Raw genomic sequence first — 17,945 nt, 5'->3', positions numbered from 1 at the left:
CTGTAAGACACAGAAAAACCAAACCATCAGCCATAACCAGGTCAACATCTCAACCAGTCGAAAAGACATCAAAGCGCAAATCAGTCACTAGGTCATCCAATAGTCAAGTCACTACAAGATCAACAATCAAGTTAAAAACCACCTTGAGTAAACCCAGGACTAGTTCGAGACCTAAACCACAAGTTACAGTAAAGCCTGAAACAAAGAGAACTTCGGGAAAGAGGCCCGCTGTGACCACTAAACGTCCTTCACAGCCTGGACAATCCAAACCAAGTCAGGTTAAATTTCAACTGGAACCACCATCTCACAAATCCACGCCTGCAAGAAACGTATCCAAAACGTCCCCCCTGCCTAAAAGACAGCCTGGCATAAAGGATCCTGCTCAAACTAAGAGAAAAGGTAGAGGAAGCAAGTCGTTTAGATCAGATGCACCTGATTTAAAGAAGGTACAGCAGGCTGTGAAAACTGTAGAGGTTGGTTCTAAGAAAACGTCTAAGCCAAAGAAGGGTAACTCTAACCAACGTGGGAAAAAGGTTGAGCAAAACACACAAAAAGTTGAGCAAAGCACATTAAAGTTGGTTTCATCACCTCGTAAAGCTCAGGCTGCAAAAAAAAGAGTGGTGAAGCCCACTGAGGTCGCAGTCACAACCGCAAAACCTTCCAAGGCTGCTACTACTAAGAAGTCTAAAATAACAACAAAAAGGAAGTCTAGTCAATCTAAAAAACAGGAGAAGAAGCCGAAGTCTCATTCAGGTGTTGTGGATCTGTTGAGGATTTTAAAGGGAGATCACAGGTCTACAAAGGAAACAGAGACGCAAGAGGGCTCACTTCACGTTGTCTTGGGACGGCTGGCCATCCCCATCAGAATTATCCCTGATGACTAATATTGCATCGCATTGTATTGTATTGTATTTTATTTTTAATTTTTAATTTTTAATTTTATTTTTTTACTTGTTTGTTTATTTTTCCCCATCATTTATACCTACAGGCTCTGGTCCTGATATTTATGTCTGTCGCCACAATGTTATGGGCCGTTATGAAGGGACTGAATTTATTGTATTGTGTTATTTGAGGAAAACTTATCAACACTGAAAATGTTTAATGTTGTGCTGACATGATCTTCTGAAATCTTCATTGATATACTGCTGTCTTACTGCTTTCGTATTTTATGACAGTCCAAACTATTGCACAGAATCTTACTATGAAGAGACAGTATCGCAGTAGTACCTCTTTTGCATGTAAATTTGTCCATTCTGTTCAGGGAAGACTACCTCAAGTTTTACATAAATATCGACCCCAACATTATCGGTCCGTCACCAGGTCATTTTGAAAACCTCATGCCCAACATTCCTGTTTCACACATTCAAACGGGTCTCTCCTCTACAGTGTCTTTAAGTGATAGTCGCTAGTGTCCTGGAAAGGCCTCACATCTCTAAGTTGTATGTGCTGCATTGAAAATTATTATCTGTCATTTAATCTTATAATTTCTCGATTGAAAAAGAAAGAATTCCTCCTGTAGGATGAGATAATTTGACCTGTTTCCAGTGCAAGTCAACTAATTTAAAGAATTTTCCTGAATCATGTTAGGTTATCTGCCTCATTTAAAGTTCTGAACATGTATACTGAATATATGACCCTTTTCTTGCTGTAAACTTCATGAAACAAGTGAAAATGCAGTATAAGGAGTATATGGATTGGATTTTAAGATTTTAGTATCATACTAAATGACTTAATGTTTTTTTTCTTCTTTTTTCCCAGTATACACTATGTGTTTTTGATGAATATTTTAATTAACTTGCCCTAAAGGTCCTAAATCATGTTATGCACATGTTGGGTGGCATCACCTTTCAGGAAGAAACGTCCAAACTGTAAATGTAATCTGCTCCTATTTGTTTCAGTCTGAATCTTGGTGCTTAGGTCCGTCTTTAAACATCAGTCATCTCAGTTCAATGAGAGTAGTCAGCTTCCAAGACCGTCCCTAGTATCATTTTTGGGTGAAATTAATGTTGGAATTCTTTGTTTTTCATTTTAATGTGGCATAATACCACAGTTGTTTATTATGTTTTATCCATGTGTACCGTGAACATATGCTTATAAAAAGGCTGTAATTTAGCATCTTTTCAACATTTTCATGTGACTTCATGCTTTGATGTGTGATCTATTTTCCACTCAACGAGATTCATCACCCTTATCCAATGTAAAACAACACTGATTAGAAGAATTGACAAAGTTAACTACATCTCAGAAGGTAGACTGCATAGGTTTTTCCAAAGCTAGTTGATAGTGCTGAAGTCCTCTTGCAGCAGTTTGTTGGCTGTTGACCTACGGACCTGCCAGCGAACAGGTAAGGTAAGACTGACAGCAGCTGTTCTGCTCAGATCTACAGCTGGATCAGCCTTTGTTTGGGAGGTGGTGCCACTGCTTGCTTGGGTTATGGTCATATTTCTTTGCTGAGTCATATTGTCATAAATAACCGGCCTCTTTCGCAGTTCAGCACCTTGTTCTTCTGGTATCGCATCAACTCTGCTCTGCATTTTTCTACATTTGTGAAGCTTATCATTGAAATATTTTTTTCTTATAGTACTGGTCAAATATTTCTGATTCCCTCTTTGTGTTAATGTTTCATTTCCTGTGCAAAGGGCTTCCTCAGTTTCCGCTGTACCACATTCATTTGAGAGATGGGATCAACATCTGACACATGTTGAGTGTTTTAATATTGGCTATGCTTTATCCATCTCCGGCGCCAGCAATACTTCATTATCCTCTCTTTTTGGGAAAATAGTGTATATCACTGCAAAGGCTGGGTGTCATTGTAAAGACTGTGGTTTTTGCATTGTTTGAATGTCAGATCTGTACATAGACATGTTGGTAATTGCTTACTGGCTGGAAAAATATTATTGTATGGATTGTCCTGGTCTGCCATGTCTGAGTAAGGTAGTCCTTTTTGTTCGCTGTTGATGTCTTCTGTGGGGCAAGAAGTCTCCTTTAAGGACAAGTTTTATCAGATTTATCACTTCATGCAGACTTCCTTGTTTCCTGCCTCATTGTTCTGTGGGTTAAAAGCATGCATCCTCTTTGACTGGAAATGTTTACTTGACCAAGTTGTCTATTTTTTTATTTCAGATGTGCTGCAGGATACACTGGCAATCCCTTGGCTGGACAGAGATGTGTTGTTGGCAACAATGAGGTCAATGGTACGTCACTGAAAATCACTGATGTTGTTGTGCAGTATCTGGCTTAGTCATTACATTTGACTAAAGTTGTTAAAGTTCCCGTTTGTCATTAATCTGAAGTGAACACAGATATGTCGTATAGTACTTGTTGTATATGTCTGTAGAAGGGGAGCTGAAACATGCTGTAATCATCTGCTCCACTGGCCTGTTACAGGTAACTGCTACATTTGTGACCAGAGAGGAAGTGAAGGCTGCAGTGGTGGTGTGTGCCGCTGCAAGGTAAGCAAAGACAGTAAAAAATCTTAACAACAGCTATCATATTTCTACCTTTTACGTGCGCTTTTTCACATCTAACACATCTTGTGTGTATTTGATTGATTCTGTGTTGCAGATGAACGTCGAGGGCCCATCTTGCTCCAACTGCAAGTCTGGAACCTTCCACCTCAGTCCAGACAACAAAGATGGCTGCCTGTCCTGTTTCTGTATGGGGGTCACTCAGCAGTGCTCCAGCTCCACTTACTACAGAGACCTGGTAAGACCTACAAAGGCTCCCTCAGGTGTATCATGTGAGAACAATTGGATGACTCATACTTAAAGAAAAGATCACTTAAACCACTGACCAAGAAGTGCACTTGCTGAGTTTTGAACTTATCTATCCAGCTTTCTGGTGACGATATAACATTAGAAAGTGAGTTAAGCCTCTATACTTGGGAGGAAAAAGTTTGTGTGTGTGTGTGTTGGGTGGAGCGTGGGAGTGTAAACTGGCAGCTAGAGCACTTTTCCAAGTCATACAATGCCCTCATCAGACCGGCCTTGAGTGGTTCTAAGCCGATGAGATAACATCCATCAGTGTTGGCCGGAGATTGACTGATATCTCTTGTGACAACATCCCACACTGGCAATTATTTCTGTGCACTCACTCACCCAGGCTAAGTGATATACTGCAGGGCTAACTTTTGGCTCTTGTCTCAGACTTTCCCCCAAGGCGGAAAGGGTGAAGAACATGCAGTCTGAATGTGACCTCTAGCATGAGTCTGCCTTCTCAGGAGAAATGATGGTGAAAATTAAATTTTATGTCATGGCAGATGCACAAAAAATGTCATCCACAGTCTGTATTTTTGGAATGAAACAACATTGAACATGGGGAGAAAAACAAAGAGAGAGAGAGAGAGAGAGAGAGAGAGAGAGAGAGAGAGAGAGAGAGAGAGAGAGAGAGAGAGAATGAGTGAGAGAGAGAGAGAGAGAGAGAGAGAGAGAGAGAAGGAGAAACTGAAGGGTAAGGCTGGAATCTGAGGTTCTGGCAGAGTTAATGACAGTATCATGATGTATCTCATGATTTACAGAATAAGTTACAATCAATCAGCAGATAGGTGGATAGCTTGTGCTACTCTTTCAAAGCAAGAAATTACTGGAACATATGACTTAACACGGCAGGGTACTGCTGCATAGTGCCTGACACATCTGGTTTTAATAATTCTAAAGTGAAGCAAACTGTAAATTTTGACGTGAATGCCAGTTATTTAAATGAATAAGCAACAACAACAAAAATCAGAACTTCGCACAAAAAAAACCCAAGCTTTAAGATAATTTTTTTCTAAATGTGTTATTATTATTTGTAGTAGTAACATTATCGTACTGCTGAGTGTTTATTTTTTCACTCTGTGTTCCTGCAGGTGTCGTCGGTCTTCTCTCCAGGAAACTTCCAGGGCTATGCTCTGGTGAACCGTCAGCGCACCAACCGCATCTCCACTGGTTTCACTGTGGAGGTCTCCACCGAAGGCACGCAGCTCTCCTACACCAACTTTGACTACCTGGGACAGGAGCCTCACTATTGGCAGCTACCGGGAGTCTACCAAGGAGACAAGGTCAGTAGCACACAGAGTTACATACAGGGGCTAAATCAGTGCCAGGAGCCACATGGACTCCTGAGGCACCTCAGCACTGCATATAAAGGGGCCACACTGAACTGCAGCAGCGCTCTGCAGAAACCTGTAGACCATTATCCATGCTTCATCTACTGATCTCTACAGTGCCAAGCTGTTTCTCTTCTTATTTCCAAACCTCTTCCAACCTTTCCTTTTAAGCATCTCCATACAAATTGCTGTCTCATCCTCTCTGTGTGCAATAGCATTATTTTGATATATTTCCATTTTAAGATTTCTTCCTATCTTCTGTTAAAACTGTTTGCTGACAATCAGTGTCTTACAACAAACTGTGCCTACCTGTAGAGACTCAAATACTCAAGCAAGTACTTAAAATGTTTTTTTTTTTTTTTTTTTTTTTTTCCTGGTATTTGCCCTACCCTATAGAAAGAGCCTTTCATTACTCGCATGAGACGAGCAGAGCAGGTAATGCTGTCAGTGCTTGCCTTGCCATTGCAATTGTCGGTTGATCACATTAAATGTAATTAGATTTTGTTCATATTTCAACGGCGGCATTGTCTGGCATGTTTGAAATGATTGCTGTGATGTGCCATTTGAGTTTACACTATGCGTATATGCTATATGTCATGCCATCTTTTTATACATATCCATACACTATGGATATACAGTTCATGAGGTATGTTATTTAGATTTAAACATACCTGTTGGTTGTTGTTTGAACAGTTTCTATGTTAAAAAGCATGACATTCCTACTGCAGTGTTTGCAGTTTGCAGCTAAAGTCGGTTGCTAAATGTCTCCCAGTTTTGAACATGTGCTTTGCAGTGGATATTGCAAACAGCATTCTTCTCCACATCACATGAGCCATGTGAATGGCTTGATCATGAATGACTCATGAAGGAGCTTCATATACTTTCATCTTTGCTCTAACAACATAACCATGAAACTCCCAGATGCCATCAGCTCAGTGATTAGGAAAGTGATCACAATGGCTTGCTTTATCCACACCACTAGAGTGACTCGTACTTGCCAGAGGAGCAGCTAAGGAAGGATGCTTCCATATGGAACCTAATGGCCTCTGATCGTAAAGGCACCCACAGGTCCAAAAGAGCTAGCCAGGTATTTTGTTATGAACTGCACTGTAGATTATTGTAGCTACCCAGCAGCACCACTAGCATGTCTAATATGAGTAATTCACCAGCTGTTTGCACCATGTTTTTCAGTCAACACACTGATAGTGACGACATCTATGAAGCAGCAACCCAACCGTTCATAGATGTCTGTAACAGCATGGAGGTGCACTTTAGTTCCCTGAAAGTCCACTGAGCAGGAGCACGTTGTGTGTGCATATGCATGTGTGTGCATTACAAACAGAACTGAGTTGGCATGCGAATTTTTCTGAAGACCACAAGGCATGGGCGTTGTCTAATCGTAGACATGTGCAGATGATTTGTGGGTTTTATATCCTAGATTATTCCATTATAAGAGTGAGAACAATTCACTAGAACCCCGCTGTTGTTTGTGTACATTCAAGGCCTGTAGACTTGGACTGAAGAGCATGACGCAGCATGCCCACCTTTTTATTGCACCAGCGTAAGTGTGCATTGCACCGTGGGGGGTCTCCTTGTGGAGTCTCAACTAAATTCTAAACTTCATCTCCTTCATCTCCTGCTTCATGGTTACTGTATCTTCTGTATCTCCGCTACTCCACTTCCCGCCTCCCTAGGACGAAGTCAGACACCTGGATGATGAGGTCTGGGCGCTTCTTTCTAATTTCTCCCGTGGACGTGCTGGGTCCCCACCAATCTTTCCCTCTTCCTCCTCCTCCTCTCGTTTCCACAATTCCTTCTCTTCCTCTTCCTCCTCCTCTTCCTCCTCTCGGATCCCAAGTTCCTCTTCTTCTTCCTCCTCGTCTTCCTCTCGGTGGTCTTTGCGTAACCTGAGTCCCCCCTCTCCTCCGTCTGGTATCTCCTCCTCAGTTACACCAACTAGACCCCACCCCTCCTCCCCAGGCCATGCTCCTCATCTCCAGGTACATTCACACAAACAGATTGCCAGAGGTTTATCCATTTTCTTTCGTTACTGGTCTGTACTGTATGTTTGTTTTGGTGCTGACTGCCTTTATTTCTCTTTGGGCCTGGCCCTATTGGTGATTTTGATAGAGTCAGCAGAGCAAGAATATAGTGAGCAAGACCTCTGCTCGTGCTTCTGGAGACAGCAGCAAGGTAGACTATGGCATGACTGACTGATTGACTGACCTCATATCCCTGCCCTTGGCACACACATGGGAAACTGCCACTCTCCTTGCGACAGAAGGGCTTTAAAGTTATTTAACAAGTGTGATTGCCCTCAGTTTGTCAATGGAAGTTAATGCCAAGTGCTGTAATTCATCACAGTAGTGCCGTAGAGTGGGGTCTGTTTGTGCTGAACTCACTCTGTAGTGGAATCTCTTATATTTTAACAGAGCTGGAAAAGTTAATGAGGAAAAGGGTAGCTTAATTTGACAGGGTGGCATGTTCCAAGGAGTTCCCACAAATTGCTGTTAAAGGAGTGCATTGTAATGGTCCAGTTGAGAGCACCCTCTGGTTTTAGAGTGGTCTGTCATTATACCATTGGCTGGTTTAGAGAAGCTTCTTACATATGCACATCTCAAACTGTCATTTGCACAATATTGACAGTGTTTTAGTTGTCAGATGAAGCACTATGTGACTTCTATGCTATTATCAAACTGCAGCCAGGGAAAGAACAGATACTTTAATAGTATTTGTAGTAGAGAACATGTACTTAAAGACTATCACCATATGCCGCACATTTGTCCCGTGTCTTGTCAGGCTTACTCTCTGCCATGCATGCCTGCTTGCACCGCTCCTCTGCCTGCTTTTATATTAGTCTCGCTGCCTCTCTGCCTCTGTGTCTTACTTTCTTCTGCCTCTCCTTCCTCATTTGCCTCTCAGTATGCTCTGGTCTACAAAGGTTTCAGCTTGCACCAGGAAGATCTGCTCTACTGGCAGCTCCCAGCGCAGTTCACAGGGGATAAGGTAACTGTGCCAGCAGGGGCCCCGTCCCCTCTTGACCTCTGGTTAACCCCTGGATGTCACAGACAATACTTACCTAATATCCTCCGTCCCTCCACATTTCCCCTCCCACTGCGGTCAGTCCTCATTGTCAAACTAGCTCCTTCCCCCACAACCCAACACCCCTCAACCTCCTCCCAGATCTCCCTCCGTCTGTCTGTTCTTGTTGGCTTGGATTCAGCTATACTCTAGCCTACAGGGCAAAGGAAGGGTGGTGCCATGTTGCCACATAGAGTGTACTGCTAATGTTTATTTGTTCATAATCAATGTGCCCTCCTCATGAAACATATAGTTGGCAGGTCAAACATCACTCACTAAGGTCTGGGATTTGCTGCTTGCCTGTTCTAAAAAGAACGGATATTATCGTTTGTTCTGAAAAGGATTAGAAACACAAATGTCAGCAGTCAGATTATTGTGTTTCTACCCAATGAAAGTGCATTCAGCATAAAAAGTAAATGAAAAACAGCAAATGAAAATTATCGCAGCCTTCGAACTTGTTGAAAAAGTTTGTCCACCGACATTTTTCCAACACAGATGATCTGACGTAAGTATATTGTGCAGCTGTAAATATACATCAGTGTTTTGCCTTTGCAAGAGATCTAAACCCTCTTTGCTGCTGTTGTGTTAGGTGGGCTCATATGGCGGCAAACTGAAATACACCATCTCCTATGTGGCTGGTCCAAGAGGAACACTGCTTGAGGATGCTGATGTTCAGATTATTGTAAGTATGCATGAACTTTGCTCCATTGTTTGTTGGTTGCATGCATATTTGGTTGGTTCAGGGCCGAAACCACCATTTCAGCATTGGGGGGGACAGATATGCCTGAACATTGAATTGCTAATATATTCCAGCAATATTTTTGGGGGGGGGCATTTTTGGAGTGCCTGAATATTGGGGGGGACTTGTACCTCTCAATGTATATGGGTGTTACGGCCTTGGGTTGGATGCGTTTGTGCCAGTTAACCGATACCTATAACGATTTATTCAATTTTCTTCCCTATCATTCCTGTTGTGCCTGTAGGGTAATGATATCACCTTGGTGGCTCGTCAACCGTGGCCAAGGAGGCAGCAGGGCAGCAGAGAGACTAACCAGTTTGAGATTGTCTTCAGAGAGGTGAGTGGCACCCAATAGCCTTAATTTTATAGTCATGGGTCGGGGCTGAATAAAGTATGACACTGTTGTTAACGCTTTGTAGGAGAATTGGCGTCGTCCTGACGGCATGCCTGCCACCCGGGAGCACCTGATGATGGTTCTGGCTGACCTCGATGATATCCTGATCCGGGCTTCCTACTCCTCCGAGATGCGCTCTTCCAGTATCTCCGATGTCAGCATGGAGGTGGCGGTGCCCAACTACAGCGGCTTGGCACAGGCCCTTGAGGTGGAGCAGTGCCGCTGCCCGCCTGGATACCAGGGACTCTCCTGTCAGGTAATAATTCAATCAAAATACATGCTGATTTTTCTTGTGGAAAATGTGTCTTGATGCTGACATCATTGTGTAACCCTCTTGGTGTCTCCCTTAGGACTGTGCCCCTGGATATACCCGCACTGGAGGAGGGCTATACCTAGGTCATTGTGAGTTGTGTGAATGCAACGGGCACTCAGACTCCTGCCACCCAGAAACTGGCATCTGTACGGTACGGCACACCTCCATTGCAGTTTGACCAGTATAGATTTTTTATGGCCAATATTGATTCAGGTATTATTGTATTGTAACTACTGTTAATGAAATTTTGTAGCAATAGTTAAAATCTTTAAATTTGTCCAAAAAATTATTTTAAAAAGTATATACTGTGCATCCCAGATTATCTTATAAAGGTTGAACAGCCTCTGAAAAAGTGATGAGCATTGTAAACAAACAAACAGCATAATTTCCATTCCCAATATTCAATTTTTAATAAAAGGCCAATGATGATTTTGAAAGAATATCAGTCTAACCCTTTGCTAGATGCCCTGTAGTCATGTTCTGCTTATGTGGAAGCAATCAGCTCCTATTCCTGATCACAGCTCAGTTTTCCTCTGTCCTTCCATTTGCAGAGCTGCCTGCACAACACCCAGGGTGAGCTCTGCGAGCAGTGCGCCCCTGGCTTCTTTGGAGACGCCACTGTTGGGACTCCGGAGGACTGCCAGCCCTGCGCCTGCCCTCACACTGACCCAGACAACCAGTGAGTACTGGCACAGAGACCTCACAATTCACTTCCACTTATAGCTCAAGCCTGCATCAGGCCCACTTGCTCTTATTTACAGAAAATGCTACTGATATGCATGTGCTTTGAGTTTTGTTCATTTCCATTAAGTTTACACATTCCCTGACAGTGACCAGACATCACATATGTTCACTTTTCTGTTAGACATCTGATTTTGTATCCAAACTTTCTCCATGTTAACAATTCAAGGGTTTTTGTTTACTCTGGGTTTAACAATGTCACAGCACAGTTTCATTGCCCAGGGCTTGCACAAAGCTCCTGGGCCCTCTGATTTCTGACCAGCCAGGCTAATACACTGCGAAAAATATCCATCATAAGCCACTGAATCAACTTGTACTATTTTTAGGCTCAAAATCTTACTTTTTACAACAAGTAAGAAAATAATGGGTGAGATTATTTCATTCCTTTCCAAATTCTGATAAAGGTTTTTGACTCAAGTCTCATTTTCTTGGCATCAGTGCCACATTCTGGCTCGTTTCAAAATATCTCTGGAAGTTCCCAAAGCATGTGAAACTGCACTGGATGAAGGGATTTTCTCCACCCTACTGGCAGATTTGTTCACTTGTTGGAGAAATACATGGACTATGAGACTACATGGTTTATTAACATGGATATTTTTGCGCTTTGCAAGAGAAAAGTTCATTACCCTAACCCTGTTCCTTTACTACATACTAGCTCCATGTCCGTGTGTGTGTGTGTTTAACTCATTTAACAGGTTCTCCCCCACCTGTGAGAGCCTTGGTAATGGAGGCTACCAGTGTACTGCCTGTCAGCCTGGCTACACAGGCCAGTACTGTGAACGGTAAGCCAAAATAACTCACCACAATCACCATACTTGGATCAACCTGGGAATCAAATCAAACACACTAGTTTGATCTGTTACATATTTCTGAAATAATGGAATTAGGTGGAATTTTTCCCAGAAGAAGAAGAGACTTACCTGAAAGAATTTTAAAACAAAGACTTGGCTTTCTTTGCCATTTGTTAGGGATTTTGATCCTCTATCTGTGTCTGTTTTTCCCATCGCCAGATGTGCCCCTGGATATGTTGGCAACCCACAGGAGAGAGTCAAGTGTCGTCCTTACAATGGTGAGTCTGCACTCTCTCCATTTAGCAGAAATATGAGATGACTATAACCATATCACCAGAGGAAAATAAAACAAGGTACTATCAGTTTTGGTGTACATTACTGCTTGTTAGCTAAGTGCTCAGTGCTGGTGAAAAAAAAAAGACCAGATGCTGTTTCTTTTTACATTCCACAGTGTGTATTTCTAATGGGTTTGTTATGACCTTTGCACCCTGCAGCTGCAGCGTCCCTCGTGGTGAAAGTTTACCCAGAGAGGGTGCTGGTGTCCCAGGGTGGCTCTGTCACTCTCCGCTGTCAGGTGACCGGCTCCCCTCCGCACTATTTCTACTGGTCCAGAGAGGACGGACGGCCCATCTCCAGCAGTGCTGACAGGCGCAGACAAGGTACAGCACACACTCCTCACACCTGACCACGACTAGAGCGGGATCCTGTGAGGAAGTAGTGAACATAAACTGAGAGAGACCTTAAGTAAAACATTTGCTCAACACAGGAAGACTACAAACTATACTTTTTACTAAAGAGAAGGCATTATGATGGATTTCAGTTGTAAAAATGATGAAAAGGTGTCTTGTTAAGCTGTTTAATACTTTTTTTCTTGTAACTGATATATTTATCCTTTTAGTAATGCACATAATGTGACAGCCCATGTGTGGATAAGTTATATTTTCCTCATCTCTGCGTGTAGGAGAGGAGCTGTACTTCCCCAGCGTTCAGCCAAGCGATGCCGGCGTCTATGTCTGTACCTGCAGAGATCAGCGCAGCACCAACAGGAGCCGAGCTGAGATTGTTGTCACAAGTATGGATCAGTCCAAACTGTAAAAAGCAAGCACATAGGTTTTGCGTCTTCGCAGTGCACTAAATGGATGCCATCAGTGCAACAACATGCGCTGTATCTGGGTTTGTTTATGCACTGATTGTGTAAGGGCTCATCCCTCAGTTCAGCTGACTGTTTCTGATTGCAGCACATTCTTGGTTCGGAATGACAGCGCTGAGGTTACGATGAGAGCAGCTTGAGTTTGAAAATCAGACAAAGACACGTCCATCATATCTAATACAATTCGTAATAGCGGTTGCTGTAAGAATGTTTTTGATCACGTTCACGTATTACAACTGATTGAGGTTGACTGGTTACATATGATGTGGTGCAAACCAAATGTGAATCTTTCATGTTTGTCAGTCTTGCTGCGAAAGGTTCATCAGCCTCACTGTTACATTCAGCTCATGACTTTATTTGATCATTGTGAAGTTCATAGGAGGCAACCAAACTTACATATACATCAAAATCTGTTAAAGCCAAGGATAAAATCATAGCCTTTTTTATTGTGCATTGCAATAAACATACTCATTAAACACAATTATTGTAACTTAATGGTCTCCTTGACTTTTGCCAGCTGTCTCATCCAAACCCATTGAGGTCACTGTTGAGGAGCCCAAAGCGCAGAGCGTCAGGGTGGGGTCTACTGTCAGCTTCATCTGCACCGCCAAGAGCAAGGTAACACTGGTCACTGACTGGTCTCATTACTAATGCATATTTTATTGTGTAAATGGAATATGTTTAAATATAAGGATTTAGCTGCACAACAAAGAATAGTAGATATGACCGTTGTGTGGTTGTGTCTCACCCACCAGGTAGAGGGCTGTCTGAGTATGTTAGAGTATTCATCTACTCTGCTTGAACTATTATGTTTTGTGCAGTTGTGATTAGCATTTACTCATTTTGGCTTCATTCAAATCTTGCCCCCACCCACCCGTCTCCCATGCAGTCACCAGCATACACCTTGGTGTGGACCCGGAAAGGTAATGGAAAGCTGCCCAACCGGGCCATGGACTTCAATGGCATCCTGACAATTCAGAATGTCCGGCCCGAGGATGCAGGCATCTACGTTTGCACAGGATCCAACATGTTTGCCATGGATGAGGGCAATGCCATCCTCTACGTGCCAGGTTCGTGATCCTCGGCACTGCCTTCCAGCCTTCCATTACCCATCACCCTCTGCCACCCTACCAGCTCTGGCTCCCATAGTTACTCCCACCCCAGTTCCCCCTCCACCCTGGAATGATGCATGCTTCCCTGTTTGGCTGCATTTCTCACCACGCACTGTCGACATGCTATGGGTTAATAGCATAATACACCTGCATTTCTAACCTCCAACCTTCCTGCACTCTCACACCCTGCTCTCAGGTGCCATATATGTAGTATAATCTTATAAGCAAACTGCCGGTCCAGCTCTTTTTATGTGTCTTGTATGTCTCTAATCACTGGATCATCTTGTGCTCTATGTTAAATCTTTTTTTTTCTCAAAAAATATGCAGCTTGTGGGTCTAAAACTTCAGGGAACATTTTTTTCCATATGGGTTCAATCGGTGTTTAAGTCTTTATTACTTAGCGCTCAAAGTCTTGTCCAAGTTCTTGCTCGCAGTTATAATATCTCATATCTCAGTAATACAGTAACACATCCGCCTTAGACTTCAACCAAGGGAGTGGAATGACTCTGTCATTAATTTGTGGGTGATGCTCCCTGCCAAATCGCTACTGAAGCTGCTACTGTTTTTTTTTAACATCTGTCTTTACATTTTCATATGGGTTGAATTAATCGGTGGTGGTTTGGTTGCTTCACGGTCACTGGTGTAGCTGCTGGTTTCTGCTGCTGGAGCTTTGACTAGCATGGTGCGGGTATCTGGCGTCTCTCTTTTCCCCTGGGATCCTGGGTCCCTCCCCTTCCCGAGCTATAGTGACTGACGATGAGGAATGTGGATGCCATGATGGGTGTGCTTAGTGACTCTGGGATTGGCATTCAAAGAGGACTTCAGTGTATCCGCATCAGAAGAGAACTATAGGAAGAACCGCAGTAGTCCGTTGTGTTTTGTTTTCCCCTCACTTCTTACAGTATTCACCCCGAAATTTACCGCTGTGTTTTCTCATCCCTATGATTGTCGATCAAAAAAACGGTGCTATCAGCCATGCTGTTGGCTGAACCTGTGCTTGAATTAAGTTTTATAAAAGTGCTGTTATAATGCTGGAATATCGCTAGGATTTGAATTTTGTGAGGCTCCACAGCAATATTTACAGTAGAGTCTTGTGTGCTTGTACTGAGTGTTACTTAACCGTATTTGGTTTTAAGACCTGACTTGAAATGCAGACCAAAAAAGGAAATGTTTTTATCTTTCTTTTGTCAAAAATCAGCTAAAATACATTGTACATTATCGGCCTTTCACTGTATTTTCATCATGCAATGTCATCGGACTGTTGAAATCAGTGCCACATTTTTTAATTGATTAGAATATATACAGTTTTCCTTAAAATCAATTATATCAAAAACTTTACTATTGCATTATTGATTTTTTTCTTTGCTATTTTTTTTTTTTTATTTCTGTAGGAAATTGGCCATCTGAATGCAATCACTTTGTATGATGTGTGTTTACATTAAGCTTACTTAGACAATTTATCAGGCTTTTTTTTTTCTTTTACAAGTGTTGTCAGACAAAAATATTTTTATACAGCCTAGAGAGGCTTTTAACGCCCCGTTAGCCAGCGGACACATTTTAAAACATTTTATCCATTATGTGGTCTGATTTTTTTTTTTTTTTTTTTTTTTTTTTTTTACCCCCTTTACAAATTTTGTTTTCAGTTTGTTCACTATTATAACAACTTTATAATGTAACTTGCAAATGTAACCAAAGGTGCTATTGTAAAGACATTCCTTTTACTGATTTTATATTTCTTTATAAAAGAACTCCTAACTGATGTAATATACACGTCACACTGTATTGTATTTATCTTAACTGTGAAAATATTTTGTGAGAAGAGCAATTTGATTAAAATAATGACAATAGACCAAGTTTTGCAAGTTTATGGGTGAGGTATTTATCCTGACCGTGTCTTATGGAAGTCGACTCCACCACAAGCTGTATACCAGCTGCTTCTTATTACTAACCCGCATGTCTTGTGTGTGGCTATTCTTTAGACCGGCACATGTTCTTGTGCTTCTGTGCCCCTTTCATTGTTATGTTCTTTGTTTCTGTGTGTGAGTGTGTGTGTGTTTATATGCCTGTGTTTTACTTTTCCATTTGAGTCTGCAGTTTACCCTGACCATGAATCCACTGCACATTTTACACACACATTTAACAGTCAGTCAGCGCTGAATGTAAGATGAGCATGGCACTATTATACAACCTGTAAGGACTTTCTAACCAACACAGTTCAATATGTTGTGTGCCAGATTACTCAGTTGTGTAGTAACTGAGTAATCTGCTCTAATTATTTATCAGGTAAGTGTGAATGCATGTAGCTATGAATGCAATGGCACCAGCTGTCATGATAAAAAAAAAAAAAAAAAAAAACAGCAGTATGTCCTCCCTAGTCTAATAAATATCTAAAAAATAAGACAATTTTTAAAAAAAACTGAAATGGAAATATCCTTCATTCATGACAGAAAAATGGTGCTAGTTGCATTCAAGTTTGCTTCTTTGGTGATCGTTTTTGGTGTGTGTATGTCATGTCTGATGCATTTTTTTGGAGTCAATGGGACAAAACCCTGGTAGCTGGTGGACGGAGATGGATATAAGTATTTCCGGGGACGTGCTCAGGCTTTCAGCCCTAATGGGAGGTAATCCACTTTTTCCCTGGAAGAACTGACCTGTCAGTTTACTGTACCTGTTCCCCTCCCTCCTTCCCTCCCCATCTCCAGAGGCCTCACAGACTCAGATGTTTTACACAGCCTATGAAATGTTTGAAGGACATAGAAAGCGTAAGTCCGCATGGGCATGGTTTCCTCTCTGCTGGGCTCCCAGGAGGAACCCTTCTCCTCTTCCTCTCTATGCCATGCATGCACTCATCCACCATATCAAGGATGTATCGGTGGCCAGGTAGTGCCCATGTACAGTCAGCCCAGCACTGCAGAACCTCCCTACACACACTCACACAGGATGGCTTGGAGTATCAGTGCTGTTTCACATCCAGGTGGTAACAAACATCTTTAGCTCAAGTGAGATCTAAAGATGAATATTTGTTCTCAGCATTGTCTTCAGGTTAGGATTGGTTTATCATTCATGACAACAATACATCACAGATTCTAGGTCTACAGACTGTACCTGAGCATTACTGGGTCTTGCCTGGCTCTTTGGGTTCATGAGGGTCCATCACTGTAGCCACAAGCGCATGTTCATTTTCCTGGGAAACTCCTCCTTAATGTTGAGTCCAGTTATATTCAAGTTTGCCATCAATGTAAATCACAATCACTATAATAAGAATGCCTTCACTTTTAAAATAGAAACTAGTTTCACTATAGCACTTCACAAAACACATTACTACCTATGGTACCTGTTGACCCTAATGCATCACTCAGATGCAGTAGAGTAGGTGAAGTGTGTGCAGGGCACTTTGTAGCAACTGTTTATGTAATACTGCCAGAGGTTAACTCGTCAAAATGTGATAGAATGTTTCTCTAAATGTATTGAAAATGTAATGAAACCTATATACTGATGATGAAATAATAACATTGACAGTTACTGTAATAATTCATGAGAATAAAAAGAATGGAATCAGTCCATATTAATGTTATTACATCATCAGTTCAAAATGTTACATCTCATATTACCATGTGATGTTATTACATTACCCAGCAACTTATTACACTAGCATGTTTGATTACATTTTAATCCATCAAGAGGGATATTTTATGCATTTAGACAAGTCATGACGTAATCTGGCAATAGTTACATTATTGGCTGCTACATGTTTACTTCTATTTTGTTGGTGACACTGTCTCAACATTCAGAGACAGGAGAGCTCCCTTCTTCTCTTTTCCGTCTTCACTTTGCTTTCTCCTCAAGAGCCCCGCTGCACTGGGAAATAGCTGAAATCACCTGGGCTTCAAACATCATACTGTGCCTAATACATCACATCACCACCTCATTACATCATGCCACATCACCTGGCCGTGGGTAGCAGAGCGTCGTCCAGTGTGGGAGGTCTGCTGCCGCCATTAGTTTAATGTGTAGCTCATGGTGGGAAATGTACTTGAAACGGACACAGTGAAGTCAATGTTGATAGATAGCAGTGCACTGAGGAGAAGAGTAGTCAAATGATATAGCGTCTGTCATTAAGTAGTTAATGTACTGGTACAGTTTTATATCCAGAGACACTGATCCTACCACAGCATTGCAGCAATACCTCTTTTATGAACACGGCATCTGAGGTAACACACTGAATGCTCACACAATCAAAATAAACGAGGTTGTTTGTGTCATCAATATTAGTCTAGACTTCAGACTGTAAAGTATGCCCAGTTTCTCTTAGAGGATGATAAAATATGTCCCAGCCACAGGGTTTTTGTATCACTAACGTCAGAGAGAAAGCGAGTCCCAGATCATCCCAGGACAGTCCAGCGGTTTTTAGCCTGCTTAGATAGCCTCATACTCCTCCCTGGCTACTGAAAGAGGGCTTTCTTTTGCTCTGTCGCCCTGGGATCATATGGGATTGAATATGGGGCCTAGCAGTCAGCCAATCTGGCACAGACAGCAAT

At 42.1% G+C, this 17,945-nt stretch overlaps 1 protein-coding gene across 2 annotated transcripts in view; it reads left to right on the top strand.

The window, feature by feature from the left end:
* Positions 1-17,945, top strand: part of hspg2 (heparan sulfate proteoglycan 2) — a 93,833-nt gene that overhangs the window by 53,225 nt on the left and 22,663 nt on the right. For both annotated transcript variants that reach the window (XM_030055556.1, XM_030055555.1), the window contains exons 30-45: positions 3,124-3,194; positions 3,388-3,452; positions 3,565-3,705; positions 4,847-5,038; positions 8,757-8,849; positions 9,151-9,243; positions 9,326-9,556; positions 9,651-9,764; positions 10,165-10,292; positions 11,050-11,136; positions 11,365-11,423; positions 11,640-11,804; positions 12,107-12,217; positions 12,813-12,913; positions 13,185-13,365; positions 16,110-16,169. In XM_030055556.1, coding sequence (XP_029911416.1) covers positions 3,124-3,194; positions 3,388-3,452; positions 3,565-3,705; positions 4,847-5,038; positions 8,757-8,849; positions 9,151-9,243; positions 9,326-9,556; positions 9,651-9,764; positions 10,165-10,292; positions 11,050-11,136; positions 11,365-11,423; positions 11,640-11,804; positions 12,107-12,217; positions 12,813-12,913; positions 13,185-13,365; positions 16,110-16,169 — 1,892 coding nt within the window. The remainder of the gene's footprint in view (positions 1-3,123; positions 3,195-3,387; positions 3,453-3,564; positions 3,706-4,846; positions 5,039-8,756; positions 8,850-9,150; positions 9,244-9,325; positions 9,557-9,650; positions 9,765-10,164; positions 10,293-11,049; positions 11,137-11,364; positions 11,424-11,639; positions 11,805-12,106; positions 12,218-12,812; positions 12,914-13,184; positions 13,366-16,109; positions 16,170-17,945) is intronic.

Source organism: Myripristis murdjan, chromosome 7 (assembly GCF_902150065.1).
Source record: "Myripristis murdjan chromosome 7, fMyrMur1.1, whole genome shotgun sequence".
Lineage (NCBI taxonomy): Eukaryota > Metazoa > Chordata > Actinopteri > Holocentriformes > Holocentridae > Myripristis > Myripristis murdjan.
Note: the sequence above shows the minus strand (reverse complement) of the source record. Positions and strands in the feature narration are given on the sequence as shown.